At 40.1% G+C, this 14,012-nt stretch overlaps 1 protein-coding gene across 7 annotated transcripts in view; it reads left to right on the forward strand.

Moving 5' to 3' along the window:
* Positions 1-14,012, forward strand: part of SPATA45 (spermatogenesis associated 45) — a 62,665-nt gene that overhangs the window by 46,393 nt on the left and 2,260 nt on the right. Inside the window, exons 1-3 of one of the 7 annotated variants that reach the window (XM_081121805.1) lie at positions 63-611; positions 5,449-5,586; positions 11,279-13,646. In XM_081121805.1, coding sequence (XP_080977931.1) covers positions 11,317-11,670 — 354 coding nt within the window. In that variant the 5' untranslated portion in view covers positions 63-611; positions 5,449-5,586; positions 11,279-11,316 and the 3' untranslated portion in view covers positions 11,671-13,646. Of the gene's footprint in view, positions 1-62; positions 612-5,448; positions 5,587-11,278; positions 13,647-14,012 lie in introns of those variants that run through there. The other 6 variants (XM_081121803.1, XM_081121807.1, XM_081121802.1 and 3 more) reach the window with 6 other exon arrangements.

Consider the following 14,012-nt stretch of genomic DNA (forward strand, 5'->3'; position numbering starts at 1 on the left):
GGAAGCTGAGGCGGGGGCGGGGCGGCAGGCACTCCCCGGAGCTGGGGGTGACGTGGGAGGAGGCGGGCGCATTGGACAAACTCCCCGAGGGGGAAACAGTGGGCGGAGGGAGCAGGGGGGGCAGACAAAAAGGCTGGCATCACCCTCCGCGTCTAGAGGGGCGCCCCTGCCAGGTCCAACACTCGGGAGGAGAACGACTTGGCTCCCTCGGCCCAGCTCCGCTGTCCGTCAAGGTCGGACCTGCCTTCGGGGCGGCCGGCGCCACGTGTCCTAGATTCGTTCCGCCCCCGCCGAGGAAACGCGCCGGGAAGGTTCCAATCCGGAGGCAGAGCTTTCGTGAGGAATCCGCTTCTGTGCGGTTGGAATCCGCCCCCCGCTCCCCCCCGCAGAGGGGGCCGGGAGCCTCGTGATGACCGAGCCGACGCCGTCGCTCCCGCCTTCGCCCTTGGACGGACACCGCTACTTAGAAATTACTGGACGCACAGGTTCGGGGGGTTCCGCGGGCTCCAGGTTCCACACCTGTTTTGAACGGTGTGTGCCAGACACGGTCGCGGGCGCTGGGGAATAAGAAATTAAAATGAGACAGTGTGTCTCTGCTCTCAGGAGCACAGGTAAGCCGGGGGAGTCTTCCTGCACTAGAGGCAAAGTCAGCCCTGCTACTTTTTTTTTTTTTTTTAATTTCAATGAGAAGGAAGGGCGGGGGGGGGGGGGAGAGAGAAACAGCTGTGATGAGAGTCGTTGATCCGCTGCCTCCTACGCGCTCCCTGCTGGGCCCTGACCGGGATGGAACTGCGACCTCCGAGGCTCGACCGCTGAGCCACACCAGCCGGCCTGCCTGCTACTTCTTGAGAAACAAAATTCAAAAAAATAAAGACTCCAAATACTCAGTATTCAACGGAAATTGAAACTAGGAGCTTCTCACAATAGATTTAATCTTAAATGCAGTGTTAAATGAGTATTTACTGAATGACTGCAGCTAACAAACATTGAATATTTAAAATAATCATTTGCTTTGCCAATGAATCCTTTCTCTCCCCCCCCTCCAAGAAAAACACATATAAATTTCCTCTGCAAACATGAGCTTCTAAACATTTACTTAGGTATTATTTCATATTACTGAGAGAAATTCTCTGAATGAACAAATAACTAAATGTGGAATCCAGAGGACTTCGGTCCTAGTTAAGTTTATATTATGGATTTCTGGAAAATGGGCCAATTGCATCACTTAGCACAACTTATTCAATATTTAGAGGCATTTTTAAGTCCTTCATGTACCATGAAACCTTCTACAGAGCTCACACACTCACACAAAAGCTGTTCAAAAAAGGAATCCAATGGGTAGAATTTTAAATGGACCTTCCTTTGCCTGCCCCAGTTGTACTCCATTCCGCATGTTCACAGCCAACATTCAGGTATCTGCAAACTTCCCACTCCCTTTCTGAAACCAGAAACTGGCAAATTATGTTAGGCTTATTTTCCTCTCCATAGAAGCAGCTTCCTACATGTACTCCGGCAGGAAAGCCATTCTTTCTGATTGGTTAGGCTCCTGTTTATAGATAATTTGTCCTTTCTGTGTCCTTTACAAGAAGGATTGGGTTGGGGAGTCCTCTGGGCATCCTGGATACCAGTTGGCACCTAATTTCCCTCTGCATATTTACCAGCAGGTGCCTGTCCTACTCTTGCCTACCTTGTCATTTGCCTTCCCTGCACAGGGCAAAGCTCTGTATGGGACACTACCATCCTCCACAAGGACTGTACCACCAAGGGCATCTAGAGGAAAGGAGAAGAGCATCAGATCTAGAGGCAGGCTACCTGGGTTTGAGTCCCAACTTCAGTACTCACTAGCTGCAGATCTTCTGCAAGTTACTTAGCTGTTCTCTAACAGTTCATGCTTCATAGGATTGCTATTATGAGAAACAAATAAGTTAGTGACACCTGGCAAGTAGTTTAGACATTCTTAGCTAGTTACAATGATAAAGGTAGTCTACTATACTGGTTAAGGGTCCAGACTCCAGGTCCAATCGGCCTGGATTCAAATCCTAGCTCTTTCACTTACTAGCTGCATGACTTTGGGCCAGTTACTCTGTGCCTCAGTTTCTACAACTGGAAAACGAAGACAATATTCTTCATGAAAATATTGTGAGAAATGGCTAAAAAAATATAAAGCACTTACGTGCTGCCTGCGTGACCTCTGATCTATAGTAATACTCTGTGAATGTTACCCATAACCACTATTATCAACTCATATTTCCTCTAAGTCATATCTCATTCTCGTGTTATCTTAGATTTGACTCTGTCTTGTCTATTCAAGACTTCATGGATTGTCCTGGGATTACTCCAAGATTTTCAGAGTGGATTTATGACTGCAGAGCCTCTCCCTGGAGGGTGCACTGTGGATGCCCCTAAAGGGGGTATACACAGTGGGGTATACTAACTACCCTTAGCCTAACAAGAGGTAGATTTCTTATCATTAGAGGTGTTGAACAGTTGAATGGACTGCCATGTGACACATCTAGACAAGAGTTAGATGGTGTCTATGTTGGACCACGTATGTCGTGGATAGGATTCATGAATTCCATGGAATATCGAGCTATGTGAGATCTGGAATTTCTTCTGCTTTTAAGTTTCTGTGATTTATGAAAAGTAAAATTAGGTATTTCCAATGAAAGTATTAGACAAAATTCACATACTTATTTCAACCAAGTTCTGTAAAATAAAAAATTGAGTGCAGAAAGGGGAAAACTCAGCAGTATCTCTTTATAGTGTCATTCTAATCTGGGTAACCTTACCTCCTCTTGAGGCTTCAATGGTAGATACTTATTAACCAGTTTAGGCTTAAATCATATAAACATCATATCTTTGGATATATAACAACATGAACCTTAATCTCTGCCAGCAAGTACACTACTGGGAGCATCACTTTGGCTGAAGTCAAGATGAGATTGAGCTACATTATGGGCATGGAATGCCAAGTCTGAGAGAGATTTGAGTAACAGTTTGGCGATATGAGATCTGAACAGCATCCGGGAACCAAGGTCCAAGAAGCTGTTAGGAGTGATGTGGCTGTTCCTGAGCAAAGGTTTCCTGCAGCCTAAGAGGATAAGCTGCAAAGCAGAACAATGCCACTTGATGTAAAATCCCTGTTTCATGGGGCGGGGAGATTTTAGCAGCCTTGCCTTCAGGTTGCACCACCATCACTAGGCTCAGTTCACCTAAATGGCTGCAGCTATGCTGTTCTACTCTGTGGAATGATTAAGTTGGGAATGAAGGGGTGGAGGAGACTTAATCATTTTCAGGATCTCTTTGAGAAACTGACATCAAAATTAAATCACAAAAAATAGATACAAGACCTTAAAAGGGACCCTGAAGCTTAATCTATATTAACTCGATGGTAAAGCCACCTCTACTCACCCCTCCCACCTGCTGCAACTAATACTTCATTGCCTGATTTGCACTAAAAAGACTGTGCAACCTCTTTATATGTTTCCTATTCTGGAAACATGTGATCCACTATTCTGGAGTTCATTTACTGAAGCTGTGATGAAGGTATTAGACCAATAAAAATAGACTCCCATCTCCCTCCCTAGCCCAATAGTCACTGTAGGCCAGTCTCAGAGCATCCACTAAGGAGTCTTCAGGGTTGTATACGCTTAGAGTTAAGAACACAAATAGCTCATGAAAACTGTATTTAGAGGAAGTGCTGGATGGAGCTAGGCCACAAAGAGAAATCAAGTTCCTATTCCAAGAGGTCTAGGCAACAAAGGAGAAAACAGGTATGAAGCCCAGAAATCAACTGAGTGAGAGAGCAGGTGGGAAATGGATGGTAGAGAGTGGAGTGGAGCAATTCCAGGGTTGCTGAGCAAGCACTGGTAAGCTCATGGGTACATGTGTGTGCACACAAACATTTCCCACACACACTTGAACACATCCTTCCCTTGGTGAAGATTATGGACCAAGAGCGATAAGGTCCATGGAGCTTTGGAGTGGAAGGTGTTGGTGGAGGGGGGAGCTGGGGACTGAGTTGTAACAAAGCAGAGTCTGTAATGAATATCCCCAACTTCATGATTGAGCCATGAGCTAGACCAGTTAGTAACATTTAGGAGGAACGATGGGAAATAATACAAAATAAGAACACATTCACCATTTGATTGATATCAGCCCCACTTTACAGCTAAGGAAGCTAATATAGAAATCTTCCTCTAGGTTGTACTCTGAGAAGGAAGGACCTGGATATGGTTCCTGGCCCTCAGGTGTCAGGGTTGTGCCCAACTGGTTAGGTCTCTAGATAACTCTTTTGCATTATCTGGAAGCTTTGTTAAAAAACAAACAACAATGAAAAAAACCCACACCTTTTTATCCTTAGCAACTGCCTTGGATTGTCCTCAACAGTCACTATAGCCCAGGCTCATTAGAATTGGGTGGCTTCTTTTGTTGACCCTTCATATCATTCTTTAGGCAATGAATTTCCCTGGCATTGTGAACTGCCTTCTTTAATACCGATCTTTTTTCTATCACTAATTTCTGTAAAGAGATAAATTATGACTTCTGTTTTTCTGAAATGTACTTCTGAAGATTTCTTTTTTAGCTGGAGACTTCCTTTTCTGAGAAAGAAGATATATGATTAAAATAATTCTCTAAGTAACATATAAACTTTTAATAAAAATCAATAAAAATAGCTATGATTTACTAAGTACCTACTATAAACCATTAGACTATAGGCTCTGTGGAGGCAGGTTCTCATATGTATCCAGTACCAGGACAGCACCAGGCACAGGAGGTGCTCGAGAAATATTGGTACATGTAATAAATGGATGCAGGCAAAATGTGAAGAGCTTTAGGTGCACATCTCATTTAATTCTAACTCCCTCCCCATGCCCTACTACACACACACACACACACACACACACACACACAATTTAATGAAATAGGTATGTTTATCCCACTTGAAGATTAAAACTGAAACCGATATTAAGAGAAGCAGAACAGAAACAGACTCAGAACATTATGACGATTGCCAGATGGGAGGGGGGTTGGAGAGATGGGTGAAAAAGGTGAAGGGATTAAGAAGTACAAATTGGTTGTTACAGAATAGTAGTGGAGACATAAAGTACAGCATAGGGAATAGAGTCAACTGTAATTGAAAATTAAAATAGATTTAAATTAAAAATAAAATATTTTTAAAGAAAAAAGAGGTTGCCTGGCCGGGCGTGGCTCAGCGGTTGAGCATCGACCTAGGATCCAGGAGATCGCGGTTCGATTCCCGGTCGGGGCACATGCTGGAGGCAGCTGATCAATAACTCTCATCATTGATGTTTCTCTCTCTCTTTCTCTCTCCTTTCCTCTCTCTGAAATCAATAAAAATATATTTAAAAAAAAAAAAGACAAGAGGTTGAGTAATCTATTCAAGGACACATGACTGATAGATAAATGATCTGTCTGACTCTAAAGCTTCTCTTAACCAGGGTTCTGTAAACAGAATGAAGTTGGAATGGCACAATCAGAACATCCCATCACCAGGGTGACATCTCAATGGACCAATCCACACCAGTGGACTTCAAATAAGCTTTGGATTGCTGTATGTTAAAGGTAATTTAAAATAACATACGTTTAGAAACAGTAACATATTTTCCTCTATACAGTAGTCCTCCCTTATTTGTGGTTTCACTTTTTGGTTTCAGTTAACTTGTGGTCAACCACAGTCCAAAACATTAAATAAAAAACTCGAGAAAGAGAGAGAGACCACATTCACATAAATTTTATTACAGTATATTGTTATCATTGTTCTGTTTTATTGTTATTAACCTCTTATTGTGCCTAATTTATAAGTTAAACTTTTATCATAGATATGTATGTATAGAAAAAAACATAGTACATATAGGGTTCACTACTACCAGAAGTTTTAGGCATCCACTGGGGGTCTTGGAATGTATCCCCCAAGGATAAGGGAGGACTACTGTATAAGGTAGATTTTCATTATCTTGGTACGTATGTTCTATAAAGTTTCCCCAAACACTAAACTAGTAAATACTAAACAATTGGCATTTTTGTCAACCAATCAATACGTAACTTTGTTTTATGTGTGTTTCTGTTTAAAGACACCTTATTTAATATACATTGTTGATTCATTAACATTGAACTCACAGCCAACAGCACTATAACTCATGCCCGAACAGAGCTTATCTAACACACCTTTTCTCCATAAGACCCATCACGGCCTTCTTGTACTTAGGACCACTACCCAGCATGGCTGTGCTTGGGGGGCATTCTAAACAGTGAAATCAACAAAAAGCGCCCAAATGCGAAAACTGTGACACTACATAGACATGAAAAGGACACTTGTTTGCAGTGTGAGAGCTGAAACAAGGAGGCAGAGTGTGCCTCTTTCGACCTCAGCTGGGAATGTACCAGTCGGGAGACTCAAATCTGTCACTGCTCTGCGAATGTCTGTGAACAACTGCGAAAGTGCCACAAGTATTGATTTTGGGACAACAACTAAATTTTAGTGAGTAGGTGAATTTGCAGATATGAAGTCCATGAATAATGGGGGTATGTTGTATATACACACTTAATACCTTCAAAGTCCTTTTAAAAGCCATAGGTTATGCATATTACCTATCTCCATTTAAGAGACTGTAAACCTGGCTGAATTAAATATAGAAATTGATCTGTCCCTAGGTGACACACAGAGCCCGTTTCATAGGCATGCGACCTCTGCACTGCATAGGGCCCCTGTGCTCAGCAGGGCCCCACACTGGTTCAATGCTCTGCTGTAACCATCTTGAAATTCTCAATGATCTTTGAACAAGAGGCCTTGCACTGGGCCCCACAAATTATGCAGCTGGTCCAGGCCACACAGCAAGAAAACAGATTAATAACCAAGAGGACAAAACTACTATTTATGTATCCAACCGAACAAGCCCTTTTTTTTTTCACAGTCCCTAATTAATATATTAAAGTTCCCATTCATTGAGGGTTGGCAGCAATAAGCTTGCTTAATCTTTATGACACTCCGTGAGTCAGGTATTATTGCCACTTAACGTAGAGGGAAACCGAGGCCTAGTGAAGGTAACTTAGCCTTAGCATGGCTTGAACAGGAACCAAATCTTTTTTACTCCAAAATCCATTCTCTTACCATTAGATTCTTGCTCTGTCTAATTTTAGTTGGCTCCAGCATTCAGGTGGTTTGTAATGAGTTTGAATTTTGTGATCTTAGTGAACTTTTAACTAAGACATCTACATTTCATTTGCAATAAACCTATTTAATGGGCTTTTAACAAAATATAAATTAGCTCAAAAGTATGTAAGAGACAATTACCTTGTTTTTTCCCCCTTTCCTTTAGTCATGTCCCCATTAGTTTTTCATTTGTACACACACACACACACACACACACGCATGCACCCCTCCCCCCAAGAGGACAAATAGCAAAAGCATTAAAGGAGATAGGATTTTAAAAGTTTATTTTCTGACAAATTAGTATCTCTAGTAAAAGTTGAAATTAATGACAAAAATGAGGTACTATTTGTAGACTTATTCATCTATATTTTCTTGTTTCTACTACACTGGATAATTAATTGGTGATTGGAATAGAGTTAGCTTTATTGAGGCCAATTTAACTCTTTAGTGTTAATTGAGTGTAAAATATTTTGTGTTCCTTCAATTTAATCTTGCAAGATCTGATGTAGAAAAGGTATCTTCTCTTTTCTCTTTTTACTTCTGTAATTGACATCTTGCCTACTATTGACTTAAATCACCTGAATACCAAAGGCTCATATTCTGGTGGGTTGTACATTATCTTTTATATTGTGAGCAAACATTACTGGATTTATATCTTTTTTTAAAAAGATTTTTTAAAATTGGTTTCTCGCGAGAGAGGAAGGAAGAGGGAGAGAGAAACATCCATCAGCTGCCTCCTGCACGCCCCCCACGGGGGAACGAGCCTGCAACCCGGGCATGTGAACTGACCCGGAATCCAACGGGCAACCCTTTGGTGCACAGGACGATACCCAACCCACTGAGCCACACGGGCCAGGGCTGGGTTTATATCTTTAAGAAGGTCAATTGCTTTTTATCGGGCTCCTAAATTATATTGAGTTCAAACTCCAAAAGTTATTGTAAAAGATATGCCTAAGCCCAGGGATTTTCCAAGGGAGACTAGAAGCACAAATATAAAATGAAAAAGCTGTACATGCCAACAATGGCAAAATTAAACTGCAATTCAGTAAAAAAATAAAATAATTGTTTCCTTCTCATATCCTTTACCTTGGGGAAAAAAACACAAAAAACACCTTTCTATTACACTGTTAAAATTCCCAGAAACAAAGTGAGTACAAGAGAGTTAGATCTTGTCTAAAACACTGCATTAGAGAAAAATAGCTTTTCTTGTTTCTCCTACTCCTAAAATTTTGGGAGCAGACTTAAGTTCAACCCTCAGCCAGAAGCCCAGCCCAGCCAGATTCTGAAGCCTGAAGCCGGGTTCTCTGGTGAGTCCAGCCTACATCAATCAGTCCATCACTGAGTGCGAGAAAAAATGTTCATTATTGTATGCTGCTGAGTTTTGCAATAACTGCCTAAGGCAACTCTTTACTATCTTTCAGAAAATCCTAGTCTTCCTTGTAGGTCTGGAAAGGGGGAAGGGAAAAAAGTTCAAATTCCATTTTCCCTTAAAGCATTTCCTTTTTGTAGAGGGACCAGAGAACTTTGAAAATACACCTATTCTCTCACATTAATGTTTCTCTCTCTCTCTTCCTCTCCCTTCCCCTCTCTCTAGAATCAATGAAAAAAAACCATATCATTGGGTGGGGATTAAAAGTAAAGGTTTAACAATAATAGGAACTAACCAAATAAATTATTGTAAGTCCATATGATTGATTACTACACTGTCATCAAATATCACATTTTTTTTATTACTAATGACATGAAAAATTCTCATGATATAATTAATATTGGGTAAAAAAGAAATCAAGACTCATTAAGTAATATGCTTTTCATACAGTCAGCAAGCTGATATGCAGTAGGCAGTGTGCTAGGTGCTGATCCCAATTTTATTTGACAGTTTTATTGAGATTTAATTGACATACAGTACAATAAACTGCATATGTTTAAAGTATAGGATTTGATAAGCTTCGACATATGCATACACCCATGAAACCATTACCACAATCAAGATAATGAACATATTAATCACCCTCCAAAAGTTTACTCAGGTCCCTTTATAATCCCTGCCTGCTGCCTTTGTCCGCAATCTCTCCCTATCCCCAGGCAGCCACTGATCCGCCTTCTGTCACTGTAGAGTAGTTCACATTTCCTAGAATTTTATGTAGATAGGATAGTACTGTATATATTCTTTTTGTTCTGGCTTTTTTTCACTCAGCATAATTATTTTGAGATTCATCCATGTTATTGTATCAGTAGTATATTCCTTTTTTATAACTGAGTAGTATCCATTGTGTAGATGTCCCACAATTTTTTATCCAATCAGCTGTTGATGGACACTTGGGCTGGTAGAACTTTTTGTGGCTCGTATAAAGAGAGCTGTGGTGAACATTCATGTACAAATTTTTGTATGTACAAATGACTTATTCATACTCTTTTATGGAGAATTTCACTTTTGTTGGATAAATACCTAGGAGTGGAGCAGAGATGGTAGCTATAGGTTTAACTTTTTGAGAAGCTGCCACATCATTTTCTAAAGTGGTTGCACACTTTACATTCTGAGCACCAGTGGATGAGAGTTTCAGTTCTTCTAAATCTTCACAAATACTTGATTTGATCAAAACTTCTAATTTTAGCCATTCTAGTGGTAGGTAGTGTTATCTCATTGTAGCATTAATTTACACTTTCCTAATGATTGAAGATGCTGAGCATCTTTTTATGTGCTGACTTACCACCCATATAACGTCTTTAGCACATTGAAAATATAATTTTTCTGTCTTATGGATTCTGTTGTTGCTTGTTGAGAAGCCAGATGCTAGTCCAACTGTCCCTCCTTTTATTCTCTGATTGATTTTAAGATTTTCTTTTGTGGTTTTGTGGGGTTTTTTCCAAATTTCACTGTAATCTAAGTGTGGATTTTTTAAAAACTCCTGACTGTTGTTGATTTGAGCTTCTTGAGTCTCTGGACTGGTATCATTCATCAGTTCTGGATATTCCTCAAATATTTTGTAAATCTTGTCTCGGACTCATCCGTGTCCTCTGGATGTCCCATTCCACATAGGCTTGGCCTTCTCACTGTGCCTTCCACAAAACAGTTAGCTACAATTTTGATTCATTCACACCGGACAGCTATTGCTATGTTAGCTGTAATCATTTTTTTATTTGACAATATAAGGGAAAAGAGGTCAGTGCTCCTGACTAAGTAGTCAGGCATTGCATGTTTTAATAATTCTTGCAGCACACTGGTTGAAAATCGCTGATCTAGCCCACCATAGTCATTTAAATGGAAGTTCTGTTCATCTACATAAAATGTTAATGTGAGGTTACTACTACTAATTTTCTAAAATTAAAACGTTAAAAACCTTTCTGCCAACCTTTGATTTCAACATGATTCTTGTATTCTATTTATAAATTGAGTTCCTTTTTTATAAAAATGATCCCCCTTATTTTTTCTGAAACAAACCCAAGTTGAAAAGACTGAACACCTCTAAATAATCAGTTCATTTAAAAACTCAGTTAATACAAGGGCTTTAAATATTTTACATGTCCTTTGTAAATTTTAACATCTGATTTGTAAACACTTCAAATGCCTGAAAAGACAAATTTACAGTCCTAACAAGTAAAGCCTTCCCCAATACTTAACAACCTTTATGCATTTTAAAATTTATATTCTACTATAGCCAATTTAATGTCTTTCTTTACTTGTTATAATAAAATTCCCTTTGGATATTTATTGTGAAAATTACTAAAATGTGAATTTGGTTGTCTCCAGATCAAGAATGATTTTAGCTTTTCTACCTTATGCTTTTCTGTATTTTCTTAATGTTCTACAATAAATATATATTATTTTTTATAATCAGAAGAACAACAGAACTTCCTAAAAGCAAGAATCAATGCCAAGTATTTAAAAAGACAAAATATATCCTCTTACTATATCCTTCTTTTCCCCTGAGAGAAACATTAACAAACAAAAAGACCTTAGAAAACAGTAATAAAACATGGAGTGAGGTGTGGGGTGGGGGCTGCAGCAGTGGTGATATTTTGCAGGAGGAGAGAGAAGAACTGGACAATATTGGCTTCTGAATCAAGCAGGCAACTGGTGGTATTTTTTTTATTTGTTTGCAGGATACCAAGAAGCACCCGATGATTCTTTTGTCAGCATAATGGCATCTATAAACAGAACCAATGAAATAGTTATAAAACTTAAAGCCAACAAACGTTTCCTGAAGGAGATAAACGAAAAGCGTGAGTCCAACTGCTTGGTGGAAAGAAGCAATCAAGTCAGCTTACTGAGAGTTCAGAAGAGGCACTTCAGTGGTGCCTGTAAGTCCCATATTGATAACCAAACCGAAGAGCCTGTTCCTGACAGTGGCAGGAGCTCCTGGGTCAAACTGAGTCTCCTTGCTCACATGGAGAAAAAGCACTTTCCACCTAAAAGTAAGATGTTATGGGTAGGCTTCCCACCCAATAGACAGGAAGGATTTGTCTGTAAATTTACAGAGAATATCTGGAGTTGAAAGGCATTCATAAGTATTGCTCTAGGAGAGCTTAAAGGCAATCGGTCTGAAGTTAAAAGCCTCAGTAAACAAACTAGGCTGGCTGATGGAAGGTCTACTATAGGCCTGAGATTCCCATTTTCTTGTGCTCATAGAATCCCAGGCTCCACATCCGGGCTGCCTCATTCATTCAGTAGGCTCTCGTTTGGGCCCTGGAGCCTGCATTCTCAGCAGGCTAAGGTAATTCTGATGTTGATGGCCTGAGAACCATATTTTGAGAAAAGTTGTTACAGGTAATTAGAACAGACCACAGAAACTCAGGAGGCCTCCTATCTCACCAATTTACGTTGCCTTTGCAAAAATTTTATGTGGAAATGATTTTGCAATGGAAATTTTACAATGGAAATGATTTTGATGACAAATATTTTTATACAAAAGGCCCCCAGAAACGATAATAAAATGTGGAAGGGGGTGAGGTGTGGGGGGTGTGGTGGCGAAGTAGGAAGGAGAGGAACAGGTAGCTACCTCGACTGTGAATACTTGTTTCTAATTCAAGGCAAGCAACTGATGATGTTTTTCTCATTTATTTGTAAAAAAAAAAAAAGGGGAGAGTATAATAATTGTGTTAAATACAACCAACAAATGATTGAGTTGGATCAGAAAGAAAAGAATGGCCATATTGGAGATTTCGCTTCTTTGAGGAGGGGGCTGTGGCTTTACATTTGCCCCATGCTCCTGGTAAGTGGTGTTGACAGGATTAAACAGTATGGCCTGAAAAAGTGAGATTCTCCATTGTTTTAAAGTTCATCTGTGACAGGCATGTGTTTATTTTACATTGAAATGTAACTCTTTTACAAGAGGGAATGCCTTTAGTGTTCCTAATTCTGAGTATTATCTTTTACTCTGGTTGAAGTACCTAGAGCCAGAAGAGTGAAATCACAGGTGGTAGGTTAATTCTCACAACTTTAATAGTGAAAGGTAAAATCCACCTCCTGTGACATAGTTTAACACCTTACACGAATACTCATGGCTTTCTACAAAACAGAGTCTAACAAATATAATTTCCACAACCAACATTAGTGATATCAAGGTTATATGCCAACAATTCTGGAACATTATAAAATAAACCTTTAAATATTGCAGAAAAGCTCTCCGTTCCTTTTAAGTGAACAGATTTACACAGAAACTCAACTTTATGATGACAGGATACAGAATAAGTGTAGACCTAATTTAAATGTTATGGGAATTGGTATGTGGATCCATGTTCTTTCTTCAATTAGTCTAAATTAGTAGTTCTCAAAGGGTGGTCTGGGCATCCCTGGGTATTCAAGCCTTTTTCAGGGGTCCATGAGGTCAAAGCTATTTTCATAATCAGGCAGGATAGTTAGATGTTAGGAGAATTTTTTTGACAAGTGGGAAAAGGGAAACTGAGGCAAATGGTTAGACAAATAGGACCAAATAAGTCGAGCAATTTACAGCCAGCTAGTAAGTTGCAAGATCTTATCTTCCCTGACCAAGGATACTTGCGAGCAAATAGTTTTACACCTCTCCTTAACCAGAGTATGTGGCTTAAACCACCCTAGTCAGGGAGCTAGATAACAGACCCAACTAGTGCCGTTAGCGCCAGCCAAACCCAAGGAGGCATGAAGTCAGGGGACTAAATAACAGCAACAAAAAAACAATTAGAGTCAAACAAATCCAAGACAGAGGCAAAGCTGACCACAAAAATGACTCTGGTCCCTCTATGTGCTCATTTTGGTACATCGACATATTAAAGAACACACCCGGAAAAGTGGTGCATATTCCGCCAAAACCCTCCCCCGAGACCTCCCCTGGGTTTCCCACCCGAAAAAGAGAGGTCAGGCCCCCAAGACAAAGGATGCCAGCTCGGGGCTCTCCCCGGAGCATGCCCAAGCCTTATCTCAGGGGTGAACTTTTTATGTTCTTTCCCCTAAACTCTCTGTCCCAAGATTTAATAAATACACTCTTAAAATCACCTGGACTCGTGTTGTAAAATCTTTCCTGCACGAAGTCAAAAATCCACATGCTTCCACCTGGCCGGAGATAGACTCAGGCCCCGTCTCCATTCAGTGATAATAACAATACTGAGATATTGTTGTCTTTTTCACTCTCATGCTCATGGGAGTAAGATGGAGTTTTCCAGAAGCAATAAGATGTGCACTGACATCATTACCCTGACCATTCATGGAATCTAGACTTGTATTCCTGAGTTTTAAATTTTTTTCTCAGTATTGATGTCTCGTGTGGTCAACATTGAATTTTTAAGAGGATAATGGATCCTGATGTTTCTCACATTGATGTTTCTCTCTTTCTCTCTCCCTTCCTCTCTCTAAGCATGTAAA

This window comes from Miniopterus schreibersii (genome assembly GCF_964146895.1).
Source record: "Miniopterus schreibersii genome assembly, chromosome: 19".
NCBI classification, from domain to species: Eukaryota; Metazoa; Chordata; class Mammalia; order Chiroptera; family Miniopteridae; genus Miniopterus; species Miniopterus schreibersii.